General features: G+C 36.3%; 1 protein-coding gene across 1 annotated transcript in view; it reads right to left on the bottom strand.

Annotated features, from left to right (window-relative positions):
- Window positions 1–17,086, bottom strand: part of STAG1 (STAG1 cohesin complex component) — a 496,550-nt gene that overhangs the window by 150,538 nt on the left and 328,926 nt on the right. Inside the window, exons 8-9 of the mRNA XM_070375938.1 lie at window positions 16,345–16,496; window positions 14,289–14,362 (exon numbers count right to left, since the gene is read on the bottom strand). Of these exons, the coding sequence (XP_070232039.1) occupies window positions 14,289–14,362; window positions 16,345–16,496 (226 nt within the window). The remainder of the gene's footprint in view (window positions 1–14,288; window positions 14,363–16,344; window positions 16,497–17,086) is intronic.

Below are 17,086 nucleotides of genomic sequence, written 5' to 3'. Positions count from 1 at the left end.
TCCTGGGATCTGGTGCATACAAGGTTCTATTTGTGCCCTCCAAGAATCCATTTCCCAGTCCTGTGTAAGTTTTGGCAGCTCTGTGGTGAGGTTAATGGAGACCTCCTCCAAGAGGGCTTATGCCATACGCAAGTCTGCTACACCCAGAGCTCCTGTCCCTGTGGCAGTCCACTGCTGACTGCACCAGCACAGGAGATGCTCAGACACAGTTCTGTCTCAGTCTCTGTGGGGTACCTGGGTCCTGGTGTGCACAAGGTTTATTTGAGCCCTCTGAGCGTCTCTGGAGGGAATGAGGCTTTATTCTGAATGAGAATTCGCCCCTCCTACCATCTTGCTGGGGCTTCTCCTTTGCCCCTGGGGGTGGGGTATCTCCTCACAGCTGCTCCTAGACAAAGTGCATGATGAAGTATGGGTAGAGGCATGTGATACTGTAGAGGAGGCTGGGATCAAGACCTTCCCTAAGAAAAAGAAATCGAAAAAGCAAGAGTTCCAGAAGAACATCTATTTTTGCTTTATTGACTATGCCAAAGCCTTTGACTGTGTGGATCACAATAAACTCTGGAAAATTGTGAAAGAGCTGGGAATACCAGACCACCTGACCTGTCTCTTGAGACAGGTCAGAGCGCAACAGTTAGAACTGGACATGGAACAATAGACTGGTCAGAGCGCAACAGTTAGAACTGGACATGGAACAATAGACTGGTTCCAAATCAGGAAAGGAGTATGTCAAAGCTGTATATTGTCACCCTGCTTATTTAAGTCATATGCACAGTACATCATGAGAAATGCTGGGCTGGATGCAGCACAAGGTGGAATCAAGATTGCTGGAAGAAATATCAATAACCTCAGATATGCAGATGATACCACCCTTATGGCAGAAAGCGAAGAAGAATTAAAGAGACTCTTGATGAAAGTGAAAGAGGAGAGTGAAAAAGTTGTTTTAAAGCTCAATAATCAGAAAACTAAGATCATGGCATCCGGTCCCATCACTTCATGGCAAATAGATGGAGAAACTGTGGAAACAGTGGCAGACTTGATTTTTGGGGGGCTCCAAAATCACTGCAGATGGTGATTGCAGACATGAAATTAAAAGATGCTTACTCTTTGGAATAAAAGTTATGGCCAACCCAGACAGCATATGAAAAGGCAGAGACATTACTTTGCCAACAACGGTCTGTCTAGTCAAAGCTATGGCTTTTCCAGTACTCATGTATGGATGTGAAAGTTGGACTATAAAGAAAACTGAGCACCAAAGAATTGATGCTTTTGAACTGTGGTGTTGGAGAAGATTCTTGAGAGTCCCTTGGATTGCAAGGAGATCCAACCAGTCTATCCTAAAGGAAATCAGTCTGGAATATTCATTGGAAGGACTGATGTTGAAGGTGAAACTCTAATACTTTGGCCACCTGATGCGAAGACTGACCCATTTGAAAAGACCCTGATGCTGGGCAAGATTGAAGGTGGGAGGAGAAGGTGATGACAGAGGATGAGATGGTTGGATGACATCACTGACTTGATGGACTTGAGTTTGAGTAAACTCTGGAAGTTGGTGATGGACAGGGAGGCCTGGCATGCTGCAGTCCATCGGGTTGCAAAGAGTCGGACACGACTGAGTGACTGAAATGATAATGAAATTGAAAACTGAGCTATGGCAGACTCAGTAATAGCATGCAAGGTCTGATTAAATTAAAAATCAATAAGCTAACAGTAAGAAATTAAAGAATTGTTGTTTCTATGAGAATAATAGACTGAAGACTTTGGCAACCCTCAAAAAGGGTGAGTCACTAAAAGAAAATAAAGGCTATGTTACTTTGGGCTTGAAGACTAAAGTAAAATCATAAAAAATGAAAACGGATTCTGCACTGAATATTGCATGGCTGAGCCAAGATGGATAGGGTTTATACTTCTACTAGAAAAAAGTAAAAAAAGCTGCATAAAATATATAAAATAATAGCTTTTAGATGTTGGAATGTCAGGCAGAGAAGCGCAGTAGTATAAGCAGAGGAACCCAGAAAGAGACTGGGTATCTCCCTGAGTTGAGGAAAAGGAGCTGGGACTATAGATGGCAGGGTAGCTAAATTACTACAAGGCACGGTACCGAGACGCACATGACAGTGGGCTCCGTAAGTGTGCAGAAAGACCCCAGCAAGTCTTCAGCTGAATACTCAAGAGCATGTGCATGTGAAGAAACCACCCAATGCTGAGGAAAGAATGGCAAGAGCACACAGGACACTATCTGGAGCAAACATAGGGCCTGGAATACCTTTGTGTTCCAGTGAATTAGAACAGAAAAGCCTTGTAATTCATCAAGAAAAGTACAAAAAATGTTTTACCTTAGTACCTGGGTAAAGTTAACCTTAGACTAAATGCTGCATTGGTCCACTTTACATACCTTGATAAAAAAGTCTTGAAAAGACCAAACACTAATTATGTCCCAGAAAAAAGTGGATGATAATTTTCAGAATGTCTTATCTGGCACTCAACAAAACCCACTGGCTGGCATCTAACCTTCAAAGAAGAAAGAAAATGACTCATGAGAATAAGAAAAATCAATCAAAACAAACAAAACCAGAAATAATGTAATGATGAAACTAGTAAAATAAAGAGTAAAACATAACAACTAAATTCATGTGTTCAAGAAGCTATAGGAAAGCCTGCAGAGAATAAAAGAAACATGAAGAAAATGACCCCAAAGAATAGCATGAAAGAACAGTAAAAACTAGTTACAAATTTTAAAACATCTTAAATACAACCCAGTGCAAAAGATAAATTAACTACAAAGGATACAAGATAAGTATGATAGGAGTTTTAGGTAGAAACAAGGCAAACCACAGAAAGTGGATCAATTCCTTTAAAAGACTGAAAAAAAGTCAACCTAAAATCCATACTAATAGAAAACACCTTTCTAACCCCCTCCAAATAACTCAAAATATAAAAATAATCTTTTGTTTTTCTGGAAATAAATTTTAAGAAGTTGAGAAGCATTTACTTGTAAAAAGGTGATAAAATTTGAGCCAAAAAGAGCAAAAATCTATGGCATCTTAGAAGGGACCTAAACCCTTCAAACATCCTAAGAGTAGGAGCAGAAGGTATAGTTGAGTTGACAGGACTGGGAATGCCCATGAAAATCAAAGATTTAAGCTGAGGGAGGTGACTCAACTGATACAGCATGCTACATATCTACACCCAGGGAAGATTTCAATAAAAATGCTGAACTCTATAAGAAATGAATTTGGAAAGAACAGAGTTCTGCTTAAAGCTACAGTCCAGCAGAGAGAAATTTTTAATATTAAGTCCAACTAAATTATTCAAAAACAAAATCGCCAACAACAGAACAAATTTCAGGGGTAAAATCAGAACCCAAATTTGGTATGATATATTTTGTAAAATAAATAGTTTCTAATAAAAGTTGCACGATGTACTAAGGGAAAGGGAAGTAATAGTTATACCTGGAAATTGAAAAAATCTAAAGAAACTGTCTCTGAGTGGGCCCAGTGGTTAAATACAGCAACAATATTAAGGCAGATATAACAAACAGAATTAGATGAGAACATGGAAGGACACGAGTGGATTATGAAGAATACCAACTAGAAAATAGGACCAACTGAAAAGTACAATAAAAAAACCTAAAAACTCACAATACTTTCAGCAGTATATTTGAATTGACAGAAGAAAAAAAAACAAAAAACCAAACCTGAAGATAACAGAAAATATCCAAATAATTGAGATGAAAAACACTGAGAAGGAAAAACAAGAAAGAGAAAGAGTGAGGAAGAAGGGGAGAAGGAATGAGATAGAGAGAGAAAGAGAGAATGTGAGTAAGCTCCAAAACCCTAAAAAACAGCATCATGTGTACCAACATATGTGAAAAAGGAGTCCAAACAAAGAGAAATAAGTAAAAAAATATTAGAAGAATCCATGGCTAAAAGCTTCTGAAACTGATGAAAATCATTAATCTCCAGTTCCAAGAAGGTCAACAAAATCTCAGGAAAAACACAAAGAGGTCCATATCTAAACAGATAAACAAACTGTGGAAAGCTAATAAAAATGGGAAAGAAAAGAAAAATAAACAATACAAAAAAAGTGACTCATGATGTACAGGGGAAAAGCAAGACTAACAATTACGTTTTTATTCAGAAAATATGAAGTACAGTAAGTGGCAGAAAGGCATTGAGTTATTGCAAGGAAAATAAAACTGTCCATCAAGAATTCTATACCCAACAAACCTATCTTTTAAAAATGATGATGAAATAACACATTTCCAGATAAAGAAAGACTGCTAGCACACTTGCCTTACAAGAAACAGGAAAGAAAGTCCTTCAAACTGAAAGGAAATATAACTCTATATAATAGCTCACATTCATAGAAGAAAATGAAGAATGTTAGAAATGCTAACAACAGGGTAAACAGAGAAGACAGAATGAACATTTACTTGTTTAATTTCATTGAACAGCATAAGATTTTGATAGTAGATTATGGTTAAGATGGCACTATTAAGACAACAACAAACAGAGATAAAAGATATATGACAATAACACTACAAAGGAAGAACAAGAAAATGGAGATATACTGAAGCAAAGAAACTGTATTTATGTGAAGTTAGTTATGCTAATGGGATGAAATTTCTGTAGCAACCATAAAGAAAATAAACAGATTGTTTAATGATTAAAACCCAATATCCATCTCTAGGATCTCCATAAGAGACATGTTTCATGTTCAAAGACACGAGTAAGTTGTAAATAAAAGGATGAAAAAAGATGTCATATATCAAACAAACAGAAAAGAGCTTGAGGTATGTTATTTTGAAGCAAAGAAGTCTTTAAGAAAAAGATGTTTTATATTAGAAAAGGACATTTCATAATAATAAAAGGTCTATGGGAAGATGTAACAAAATAAAATATATTCTTCTATGCACATGGAGTGTATTTTTGGAAGAGGACATCAAGTAAACTTGTTGTCTCTCACAATTTTTATTGAATATTATACTGGATAGTCAAGGTAAGTATTAAAAGTGTCTGTTCACAAAAGACATGATCCTGTATGTAGAAAATCTTAATGAATCTAAAAAAACAAAACACTGAAACTACAGAATGAATGAAAATATTTTATAATTTTTGAGGAATAAATGAATTATATTTTTAACGTATTGCTAAGAAGGAATCTAGAACAAAATTAAGGAAACAACCCCCCATTTATAACAAAATAAAAATGAAAACATATAGAAATAAATTCAATAAAAGCAATAAAGACATATACTGAAAATAATAAAAATTGCTAAAAGAAACTAAAGAATATCTAAGTAAATGCAGATACAACCTATACTCACAGAATGGAAAATGCAATATAATGAGGAAGGCAATTTTCTCCATATTGAAGTACTGATTGATTATATTCTCCATCAAAATTCCAGTAAGCTTTTATGTAAAGACTTCATCTATGTAAAGACTTTATCTTATGTAAAGCTTTTATCTATAAAATTTTATGTTCTCACTTTTATGTAGAATTAAAACAGTGAACCTACAGAAATACAGAGTACAAAGATGGCTGCCAAATTCTAAGGGTGGGGGTAAAGTGGGGAAGTATTGATCAAAGAGAACAAACTTCCAGTTTAACATAAAAAGGGTCTAGGGACCTAATGTACAGTACGGTGACTATAGTTAACCATATTGTATTACACAGTTGAAAGCTGCTAAGGGAGTAATTTTTAAATATTACCACAACAATAAATTTTAAAAGGTGAGGTGATGGAGGTTAATCATTTCAAAATATATGTGTTTCAAAGGACTTTGTTGTACACCTTAAACGTACGTATCTTATATGTCAACTAGATCTCAATAAAGCTTTTTAAAAAATTTATTCAACGCAATCCCTATCAAGCTACCAATGGTATTTTTCACAGAGCTAGAACAAATAATTTCACAATTTGTATGGAAATACAAAAAACCTTGAATAGCCAAAGCAATCTTGAGAAAGAAGAATGGAACTGGAGGAATCAACCTGCCTGCCTTAAGGCTCTACTACAAAGCCACAGTCATCGACACAGTATGGTACTGGCACAAAGACAGAAATATAGATCAATGGAACAAAATAGAAAGCCCAGAGATAAACCCACACACCTATGGACACCTTATCTTTGACAAAGGAGGCAAGAATATACAATGGAGGAAAGACAATCTCTTTAACAAGTGGTGCTGGGAAATCTGGTCAACCACTTGTAAAAGAATGAAACTGGAACACTTTCTAACACCATACACAAAAATAAATTCCAAATGGATTAAAGATGTAAACGTAAGACCAGAAACTATAAAACTCTTAGAGAAGAACATAGGCAAAACACTCTCCGACATAAATCCCAGCAGGATCCTCTATGACCCACCTCCCAGAATATTGGAAATAAAAGCAAAAAATAAACAAATCGGACCTAATTAAAATTAAAAGCTTCTGCACAAGAAAAGAAACTATAAGCAAGGTGAAAAGACAGCCTTCAGAATGGGAGAAAATAATAGCAAATGAAGCAACTGACAAACAACTAATCTCAAAAATATACGAGCAACTCCTGCAGCTCAATTCCAGAAAAATAAACGACCCAATCAAAAAATGGGCCAAAGAACTAAATAGACATTTCTCCAAAGAAGACATACAGATGGTTAACAAACACATGAAAAGATGCTCAACATCACTCATTATCAGAGAAATACAAATCAAAACCACTATGAGGTACCATCTTACGCCAGTCAGAATGGCTGTGATTCAAAAGTCTACAAGCAATAAATGCTGGAGAGGATGTGGAGAAAAGGGAACCCTTTTACACTGTTGGTGGGAATGCAAACTAGTATAGCCACTACGTAGAACAGTGTGGAGATTCCTTCAAAAACTGGAAACAGAACTGCCATACGACCCAGCAATCCCACTGCTGGGCATACACACCGAGGAAACCAGAACTGAAAGAGACACGTGTACCCCAATGTTCATCACAGCACTGTTTACAATAGCCAGGACATGGAAGCAACCTAGATGTCCATCAGCAGACAAATGGATAAGAAAGCTGTGGTATATATACACAATGGAGTATTACCCAGCCATTAAAAAGAATACATTTGAATCAGTTCTAATGAGGTGGTTGAAACTGGAGCCGATTATAGAGTGAAGTAAGCCAGAAAGAAATACACTAATACAGTATACTAACACATATATACGGAATTTAGAAAGATGGTAACGATAACCCTATATGCAAGATAGCAAAAGAGACACAGATGTATAGAACAGTCTTTTGGACTCAGTGGGAGAGGGGGGAAATGATTTGGTAGAATAGCATTGAAACATGTATAATATCATATAAGGAATGAATCGCCAGTCCAGGTTTGATGAAGGATACAGGATGTTTGGGGCTGGTGCACTGGGATGACCCAGAGAGATGGTATGGGGAGGGAGTTGGGAGGGGGATTCAGGATTGGGAACACGTGTACACCTGTGGCGGATGCATGTTGATGTATGGCAAAACCGATACAATATTGTAAAGTAATTAGCCTCTAATTAAAATAAATAAATTAAAAAAAATTTAAAAACTGAGATCAATACAGGTGGTATGGGTGTAAGAAAAGATTTTAGAAAGATGATAACGATAACCCTGTATGGGAGACAGCAAAAGAGACACAGATATATAGAACAGTCTTTTGGACTCTGGGGGTGGGGGGAGGGGGATGATTTGGGAGAATGGCATTGAAACATGTATAATATCATATAAGAAATGAATTGCCAGTCCAGGTTCAATGCAGGATACAGGAAGCTTGGGCTGGTGCACTGGGATGAGTCAGAGGGATGGTATGGGGAGGGAGAAGGGGGGGCGCGTTCAGGATTGGGAACACGTGTACACCCGTGGCAGATTCATGTTGATGTATGGCAAAACCAATACAATATTGTAAAGTAATTAGCCTCTAATTAAAATAAATAAATTTAATTTTTAAAAAGAAAAGATTAAAAAATCCAAAAAATAAAACTTTGCATTTATAGTAATTCAAGTCCCAAGAAAAGCACTAAAGCAACTCAGCTGAAGAACAGCCTTCCACCAATGGTGCTTCTAAAAAATACACCTATATCCAAAAAGTGTACTTATACCTTTATATATACCATATACAAAAATTAACTTAAAAATAGTTTATATAAATTAATTTAAATGATTAAACCTCTAGAATATAAGGCATAAGAATGGGTTAGGCAAAATGTTCACAGATATGACATCAAAAGCATGACCAAAGAAGAAAAATGGATAAATTATTGCACTGAATATGAAAACTTTTGCTCTTCAAAAGGTACCATGAAGAAAGAAAATAAAGTCACAGGCTGGGGAAAATTATGGAAATCATTTATGTGATAACACACCAGAATTAAGAATACAAAAAGTACTTTTATAAAATCCTTCTTGATAATTGTTAGAATAAAAAGATCAGTAAGGATAGAAAAGACTTAACCAACCATCAACCAACTCTGACCTAACAGGCATAAAAACAAAAGCATGATACATACTGTTTTCCTACTGTATCACAATAGAACATACTGTGGTACATAAAACAAATCTTATTAAACTTAACACTTAAATCATACAAAGTATATTCTCTGACTAAAATGATTTTAAATTAGGATAAAATAATAGGAAGTTTTGAGATATTTGCAAATATACACAAAATTTCTAAATCTAAATAATCCATGGTTCAAAAAAATAAGCCCAAAGGGAAATTAGAAAGTATTTTGAACTAAATGAAAATGGAAACAGCACACTCCACATCTAGGGAAAACAGGTATAGCACTGCTAAGAAAGAAAATTGTAGGAGTAAAAAAGCTCCAACACTTTGGCCACCTTATGCTAAGAGCAGAGTCATTGGAAAAGACCTTGATGCTGGGAATGAATCAAAGCAGGAGGAGAAGGGGGTGACAGAAGATGAGATGGTTGGATGGCATCATCAACTCAATGAACACTGACTCTTTGTGACCCCATGCACTGTAACCCACCAGGTCCCTCTGTCCATGGGATTTTTCAGGCAAGATTACTGGAGTAGGTTGCTATTTCCTTCTCCAGGGGATCTTCCCAACCCAGGGATTGAACCCAGGTCTCTTTACCATATGAGCTACCAGGGAAGCCCAATGGACATGAGTTTGAGCAAACTCCGAGAAATTGAATGACAAGCAAGCCTGGTGTGCTGCAGTCCATGGGGTCGCAAACAGTTGAACACAACAAACTGACTGACAACAAAGAATTATAGCACAAAGCAAAGCAAGGATTAAACCAGCGATCTCCGTTTCCACCTTGAGAAACTAAGGACAAAGGAAGGAAACCTAAAGAAAGTAGAAGAAAGAAAATAATAATAAAAAGAGCAGTCCTCAAGTGAAACAGAAAACAAAAACAGTGAAGAACCAAAATCTCGTTCTCTTAAGAAAAAATAAATGTAACTGATTAGTTCTAGACAGAAGATACATGAGATGACAGAGGAATATATTTCAGACAAAAAAACAGGATAAAACCACAGAAGAACAACAAAGAGAAGCAGAGACAGGCAATCTACCTATGCGTTCAGAGTGATAATTGTAAAGATGATGAAAGGTACTGAGAGAAGAATGGATGCATGGAGCAAGAAACGAGGCATTTTTAACAAAGAATTAGAAAATATAAAGAATAAACAAAAGAATACAATAACTGAAATGAAAAATATAACAGGAGTAATCAACAGAAGACTACATGAGGCAGAAGAATGTATCAGATGGAAGACAGAGTAGTGAAAATCACTGCCACAAAATAGGAAAAAAAAAGATATAAAATGAGGAAGTTTAGGAGAATTCTGGGAAATCATCAAGCAGATTAATATTTACATTATAGGAGTCCCAGAAAGAGAGGAGAGAGGTGGAGGAAGAACTTGAAGAGCTGGAAACTTTCCTAACCAAGGAAAGAAAATAGTCACCCAAATTCCCACACAGGATTAATCCACAGAGGAACACACCTAGACACACTGTAACCAATTAACAAAAGTTAATGGGATTCCTTTCCAATCCCACCACATACACAACACAACCTTCTCTGGATGAAGAGTGGCCTTTGGTGTGGTTGGGGTTGGTTCGTTTCACTTGCCCTAAGATCTCTTCCATTCCACATTACCAAGATGGTGGAAATTATTTTCAACGCTTGATTTAGATATTTTGAGTATCTCAGCTATCTCCTGAACAGTGTAACATTGATTGTTTTCAAATAAAGTCTCCATTTGACTACCATTGACTTCAACTGCTCTATCCGACCTTGGAGCATTTCCTGCAAGAAATCCCCAGCATGAAACTTTGCAAACCTCTTTTGACATCTTTGATTAGTCACAGCACCTTCTCTACACAGTGCACAAATCTTCTGCCACTTCAACGGCAGAAAGTGAAGAGGAACTAAAGAGTCTCTTGATGAGGGTGAATGAGGAGAATGAAAAAGCTGGCTTAAAACTCAACATTTAAAAAGTGAAAATCAAAAAAAAAAAAAAAAGTGAAAATCATAATGTCTGGTCCCATCACCTCATGGCAAATATATGGGGGTAAAGTAGAAACAGTGACAGATTTTATTTTCTTGGCCTCCATAATCACTGCGGACAGTGACTACAGCTACAAAATTAAAAGATGCTTGCCTCTTGGAAGAAAAGCTAAGACAAACCTAGACAGTGTATTAATCAACAGCGAATATTCATTGGAACTTCTGATGCTGAGGCTCCAATACTTCAGCCACCTGATGGGACGAGCTGACTTATTAGAAAAGACCCTGACGCATGGAAAGATTGAGGGCAGGAGGAGAAGGGCCAACAGAGGATGAGATGGTTGAATGGCATCACCGACTCAATGGATATGAATTTGAGTAAACTCTGGGGGATAGTGAAGGATAGGAAAGCCTGGCATGTTGCAGTTCATGGGGCTACAAAGATCTGGACATGACTTAGCGAATGAACAACATGGCAAAAAAATCAGGAAAAAAAAATAGATTTACATTCATGTACAGTGAGTGCCCTCCACACAAACCTGCAAGTTGTGAAATTTCAAAGATGAGAATGTGTGTTTGCATGTCCAATTTATGTAAAGTAGTTCATATGTCTGGCATACATTGTCATGTGTGTGCATCCTCTACAAGTGGTTGTTCTTTTCTGTACTTTACTGTGTAACACTGTATAGAGTACAGTAGTATAGGATCTTTATGTAAGTCCAAGGTGTCTATAAGTAAGCATAAGAGCAGCGGTGATATAAGTGGTACTGCTAAGAAGTGCCAGGAATTGGAAGCTCAGAGAAAAAACAAAGAAGAGAAAGAAGTAACTCAAAGACTGAAGAGATCCATGATGCTGGAAATGGCAAGGGGATTTTATTTGAGGAAGTGTTATTTGTTTGTAGGCACAGGACTTTAACGTAGACCAGTACACGAAGCTTTCAGCAACAAGCTTCAGAATGCAATCCAGTGGTACTGTGTCATCTACGGTAAGAAAAATAGAGCTACTACCCGCACATCATGGGATCATTTTCCCCCAAGAGAGTACACAGAACTGAATCCCGCAAGAAACCAGAAACTGTGCAATCATTGTCAGGTGTGAGTGAAACTGCACCTTCCTCTCTCTTATTGCTGACAATCCTTCAGCTCTACCATCTCCCACTCTTGCTCCCTCCTACAGTCGGCACCTCTTCTTGCTTATTCACTCAATGCCAACTCCTGTATGTCAGCAGCTGTAATACTGTACTTTTTATAATACTGTAAAGATTAAAAATATTTGTTTTTTTGTGTATTACTCGTGTATAAAAGTATTATAAAACCATTACACTATGGTACTGTATTATATGGGCTTCCCCGGAAGCTCAGCTGGTAAATTCATCTGCAATGCAGGAGACCTGGGTTTGATCCCTGAGCTGGGAAGACCCTCTGGAGGAGGGCATGGCAACCACTCCAGTATTCTTGCCTGGAGAATCCCCATGGACAGAGGAATCTGGTGGGCTACAGTCCATGGGGTTGCAAAGATGTTGTACATGACTGAGCGACTAAGTACACTACTGTACTATATAGCTGATTGTGTTAGTTGGGGGTTCAGGATAACTTTGTTGGACTTATCAACACATTGGACTTAAAAATTTGCTCTCAGGACAGAACTCATGCTTGTGTAGGGGACTTAAAGCATGTGCGATTTTTTTCTGTGTGTGTGTGTGTGTGTGTGTGTGTGTGTATATATATATGAGTCACTTGCTGTGTACCAGAAACATGATGCTGTAAATCATTTGTACTTTAAAAAATAAATCTGAATTTATAGTGATAAAAACATTCAAATGAAGAAAAGTAATACCTCATGATTATGTGGGTTTTAACCCAAGAACTTACGGTTAACATATGAGAAATCAACCAAATTAACTCACCATATTAATAGTCTTAAAAAAGAAAAACCACAAAATGATCTCAAAAGATGGAGAAAAGTACTTGACAAAAATCAGCATTTATTCCTAATGAAGTCTCAGAAAATCAGGACAGGACATGAAACTTCCTGAACTCATCAAAGTTAATCTATGAAAAACTTACAGTTCAGTCTTAGGGATGAAAGACTTTAATTTTCTTAGTGAAAGAAATCAGAAGGAGATAAGAACGAGAATCAGGAGTACAATATGTAAATTCTATTTCTATAAAATTTTAGAAAATGTAAACAAATCAGTTAGCTGATTAATGATTGCTTAAGGATGGGGAAGGTGAAGAGTGGTAGGAAGGGAGGAATTACAAAGTGTTATGAGAAATCTTTTCAGGATATGGACATACTTTGCCTGTCACTTTTACAGGGGTGTGTGTGTATGTGCCAAAACATCAAATTATGCACTTAAATGTACAATTTATTTTATGTTAATTATATTTATGTATGTATGTACATGCTCAGTCGCTCACTCATGTGCGACTCTCTGTGACCCTTCGGAGTGTAGCCTGCCACTCTCCTCTATCCATAGGATTTTTCAGGCAAGAATACTACAGGGAGTTGTTGATTCCTTCTCCTGGAGATCTTCCTACTTTAGTGATCGAACCCACGTCTCCTGTGCCTCTTGCATTGCAGACAGATCCTTTAACCACTGATCCGCTTGGGGAAGTCCAAAAAGACTGCACAGCAGGTAGGAATGCAAGGAAATTCTTGCATTTTCGAAAATTAATTTGTTGATAATTTATTATGAAGTGAAGTTCGCTCAGTCATGTCTGACTCTGCAACCCCATGGACTATACACTTCATGAAATTCTCCAGGCCAGAATATTGGAGTGGGTAGACTTTCCCTTCTCCAGGGTATCTTCCCAACCCAGGCCTTCCACATTGCAGGCAGATTCTTCCTGGCCACCAGGAAAGCCCAGTATATGGAAGGAAGAGCATGTGATTCTCCATTGAGAGAATCCACACTCAAAGTAAAAGCCTTGGTTATATTTCAAGAGTTTTATATTTTGAATGACATCAAAATGATTTAAAAGTAAATTATCAAAGTTACAATTTTTCCTTAAAAAAAAAAAAAATTCCCCCTACTTTCTCTGTTTAAGTTTTAAAATTAACTGGCCCAGCACAAGTTTCAAACGTGTCTAAAAAAAGTCTTATTATCTGTATCTGTGTCTTATCTATGTAAACATCACACCTAATTAACAGAAAACAACAAGCATATGTATTTGATTCATTAATTCTCTATGAAATACACTCATGTAATTAATATTTTAAAAGTTCACAGGTTTTAAAGAAAGACACTTGCAATAGAGCATGACAAAAATACTTCAGGAGTATTTTGCTCCTACTTTCATGTATATAGTTGAAGGTAAAGAAGAATGATATTACAGAGATGCTGCATTATTTGCAGAGGTGTCCTTTCCTGTACACATTTCTCCCATAACAATTTTTAAAACACTGCTGGTTAATTTGACCATATAATAAGATGTGTACAATGGGGCATTAAGTATGGAATTTAATTCTTTCAAAAATGAAGATAATGAAATCATATTAAGGCCATATTACGGATATGTTATTAATTAAAATGAAATTAGTACAAACGCAAGTACAAAGGAAGTCTCTAACAGTATATATTCTGAATCTGGAAGAACGTGTCGATGACAGCTGTGGTACAATTTTGACCACAGTTAGTAGCATGACATTTATTTAGCTTTCATATACAATGGTGCTTTCTAGCTAACAAAACAAGTAATTAAAGAGTTTATGTTTTTATAATTGAGTAGGACTACAAAGAAGCTACAAATTAAGTTAAAAATCTTCTAAATGATTTTTAAAATCCCTTACCGGTATCTATGAACAAATATACCCTTAAAAATAGAGTTCATCATATTTTCGATTTCATCCTGATTTTCTTGTAGCTGAAATGAGAAATAAATATAAATTAAAATACTAATAATTTTATTTGAAATAAAGAGTTCCAATCATTTTAAATTCATGATTATTCTCATTCTGTGTAATTTTCAATCCTTTTTCTTAAGTATTGTGCAACAGATGTCTTATATTACCAGGATCCTTTCATTTTTTTCTACAGCTTTACTACATTGGCTTAGAACCTCTTTCTGTCTCTCTCAACATGTAATAATGGAGAAGGAAATGGCAACCCACTCCAGTGTTCTTGCCTGGAGAATCCCAGGGACGGGGGAGCCTGGTAGGCTGCCATCTATGGGGTCACAGAATCAGACACGACTGAAGTGACTTAGAAGCAGCAACATGTATTACACAATGACTAAAAAATAGTGGTATGGTTTAAGTGTGACCAGATGCCTATCACAAAATATTATTTGCTTTGGGAATAGGCCTCAACTTATATACCTCTCCTGTCCAAACCAGGTCCCCTGCTTGGTTTTACTTTTCTCAGTAACAGATAATTCTTGATTATTACATTTGCCATTGTACGGGAACGTTCCTATTTCACCTAAACTACCCATTAGCCTCAAAGTAAGTGTAGGTCAAATTCCCAATAAAGGAGGAATACAAGGCAGCAAGCATCTCAGCCATTAGTGATGAAATGCAGCAACAAAATGAATACTATAGAAAAGAGATGAAGAAATTTCAGGCATTACTACTCACTGAAGTTAAAATCTGAGTTCAAATATTACTCAAAAGGAATAAAACCAGTGATACAAAAAGTACATTCAATACTATGACAATAAAATACCTTCAGATATCCTCTTTTGCTATATGCTTTATTTTCAGTTTTACTGAAATAAGTTTGGGAGAATAATTATTGAAACTTAGTTTAAATTTACTTTTGCTACCTTTATTATACAAAAACTTAATAATTTATATAAAAGGTATACAGTTTGGTTAGCAGGACTTACTAAAGAACAATTCCAAAACTTACAATTATTTCTAGTATGGAATGTGCTGTGAGTTGTATTGTGTTCCTCAAAACTTCATATACAGAAGTCTTAACTCCTAGACCTCAAACCTTATTTGGAAATACGGTTGTAGCAGATGTAATTAGTTAACTTGGAGTCATAATGGAGTAGGATGGACCTCAAATCTAATTGACTGCTGTCTCCTTTTTATAAGGAGAAACTTAGAGACACATACAGTGAGAAGGCCATGTGAAGATTAGACTTACCCTTTACTTTCTTTTTTTGTTTTTTTTTGAAAAATTAATATTTAATAACAATGTAAAAATCATTTTATGTATATCCTTTACTTTCTAGCCTACACAACTGTGAGACAATAAATTTCTGTCCGAAAGAAAAATCAGTTTGTGGTATCTGCTGTAGCAGCCTTAGCCCTCCAATACATCATAGACTATGATTTAATCAATCATAAGTTTGTTCCCTCTTATTGCCAGTTATAACCCAGTATTTGTTGACAGCGATGTGTTTATAGCACTGAGATACTTTTCTTTTTTCAAGGTAAAACAGAGATTAATACTGTACATCTAAAATTTTATTTCTGATTGGATGAAAAAATGTTGCCTATAAAAATCTAGTTTAAAATCATTTTCAACCCATATATGAAACCTTCACTATAAAATTGGGGCCAATCTTATTTTTTTTTTTAATTCACAGAAATGTCTCATACACCACAAATACACAGTCTTTGGCTTTCTTGTGGAATGCAACTTTGCTGGCCCCTACTTTTGATGTTAGTATTTACTGTGCTTTCTGGTTTCATAGCTTGATAATCTCTCTGAGTTATCTAACTCTCAGACTACCTTCTTTCTAAACAGGGTTGTTTTGTGATACTCTTCTGCCATCACACTGCATTCAGATAACCACTGGCTGGAATTAAATGCCAGATTCATTTGAAAACTTTGAGATCAAACAATGTACCTTTAAAAGACAAATTGAAGAATCTCAGTTACTGTGAAACTTACCTCTTTACGTTTTTGAAGTAGTAACTCCAACCTTTCATTGGCTCTCTTCCCAATCATTTTATTTCTCTCAGCTTCATATTGTCTCTGTGTATTATCCTGATGAATACTGAGGTTTAAGGCAACATTCACCAGAGCAGTCATGAGCTTCATGGCTAAGAAATAAAGGAAGATTATAGTATTCACCTGTGAATCAGAACTTCAAAAGTTTACAATTTTGTAACAGAAATGGATGATGGAAGGAAACTAGTCAACTTCTATGTTTGATAATCTAGGCATAATTAAAATAAAAAGAAAAATTGTTTTATGGAAATAAAATCATTTTAGTCTGCAAAAATTTTCTGTCTCAGTGTCCCTATAAGCTTGGCTTATTAATATTCCTATGAAAACCAGACTCATCCTGGGAGTTCTCTAGTGGTGCAGGGGCTAGGAATTGGCACTTTCACTGCCATGGCCTTGAATTCAATTCCTGGTTGGGGAACTAAGATCCTATAAGCTGCATGGTGCAGACACAAAGAACTAACAATAACAAAAAATAATCCCAAACCCAAACACCACCCCTACCCCCGCAACTGACTCATTCTAATTATCACCATGAAGAACTTAAACAGTATCTTCAACAACTCCTTTCCCTCACCTTCACACATACACAAATCTAAGTGTGTGCGTGTGTGCTCTCACTTCAGTCATGTCCAGCTCTTTGCAACCCTACGGACTGTAGCCCACCAGGCTCCTCTGTCCACGG

The sequence above is a fragment of the Bos mutus genome, chromosome 1 (assembly GCF_027580195.1).
Source record: "Bos mutus isolate GX-2022 chromosome 1, NWIPB_WYAK_1.1, whole genome shotgun sequence".
Classification (NCBI taxonomy): domain Eukaryota; kingdom Metazoa; phylum Chordata; class Mammalia; order Artiodactyla; family Bovidae; genus Bos; species Bos mutus.
The sequence above is the reverse complement of the archived record's forward strand: the minus strand, read 5'-3'. Positions and strand labels throughout refer to the sequence as shown.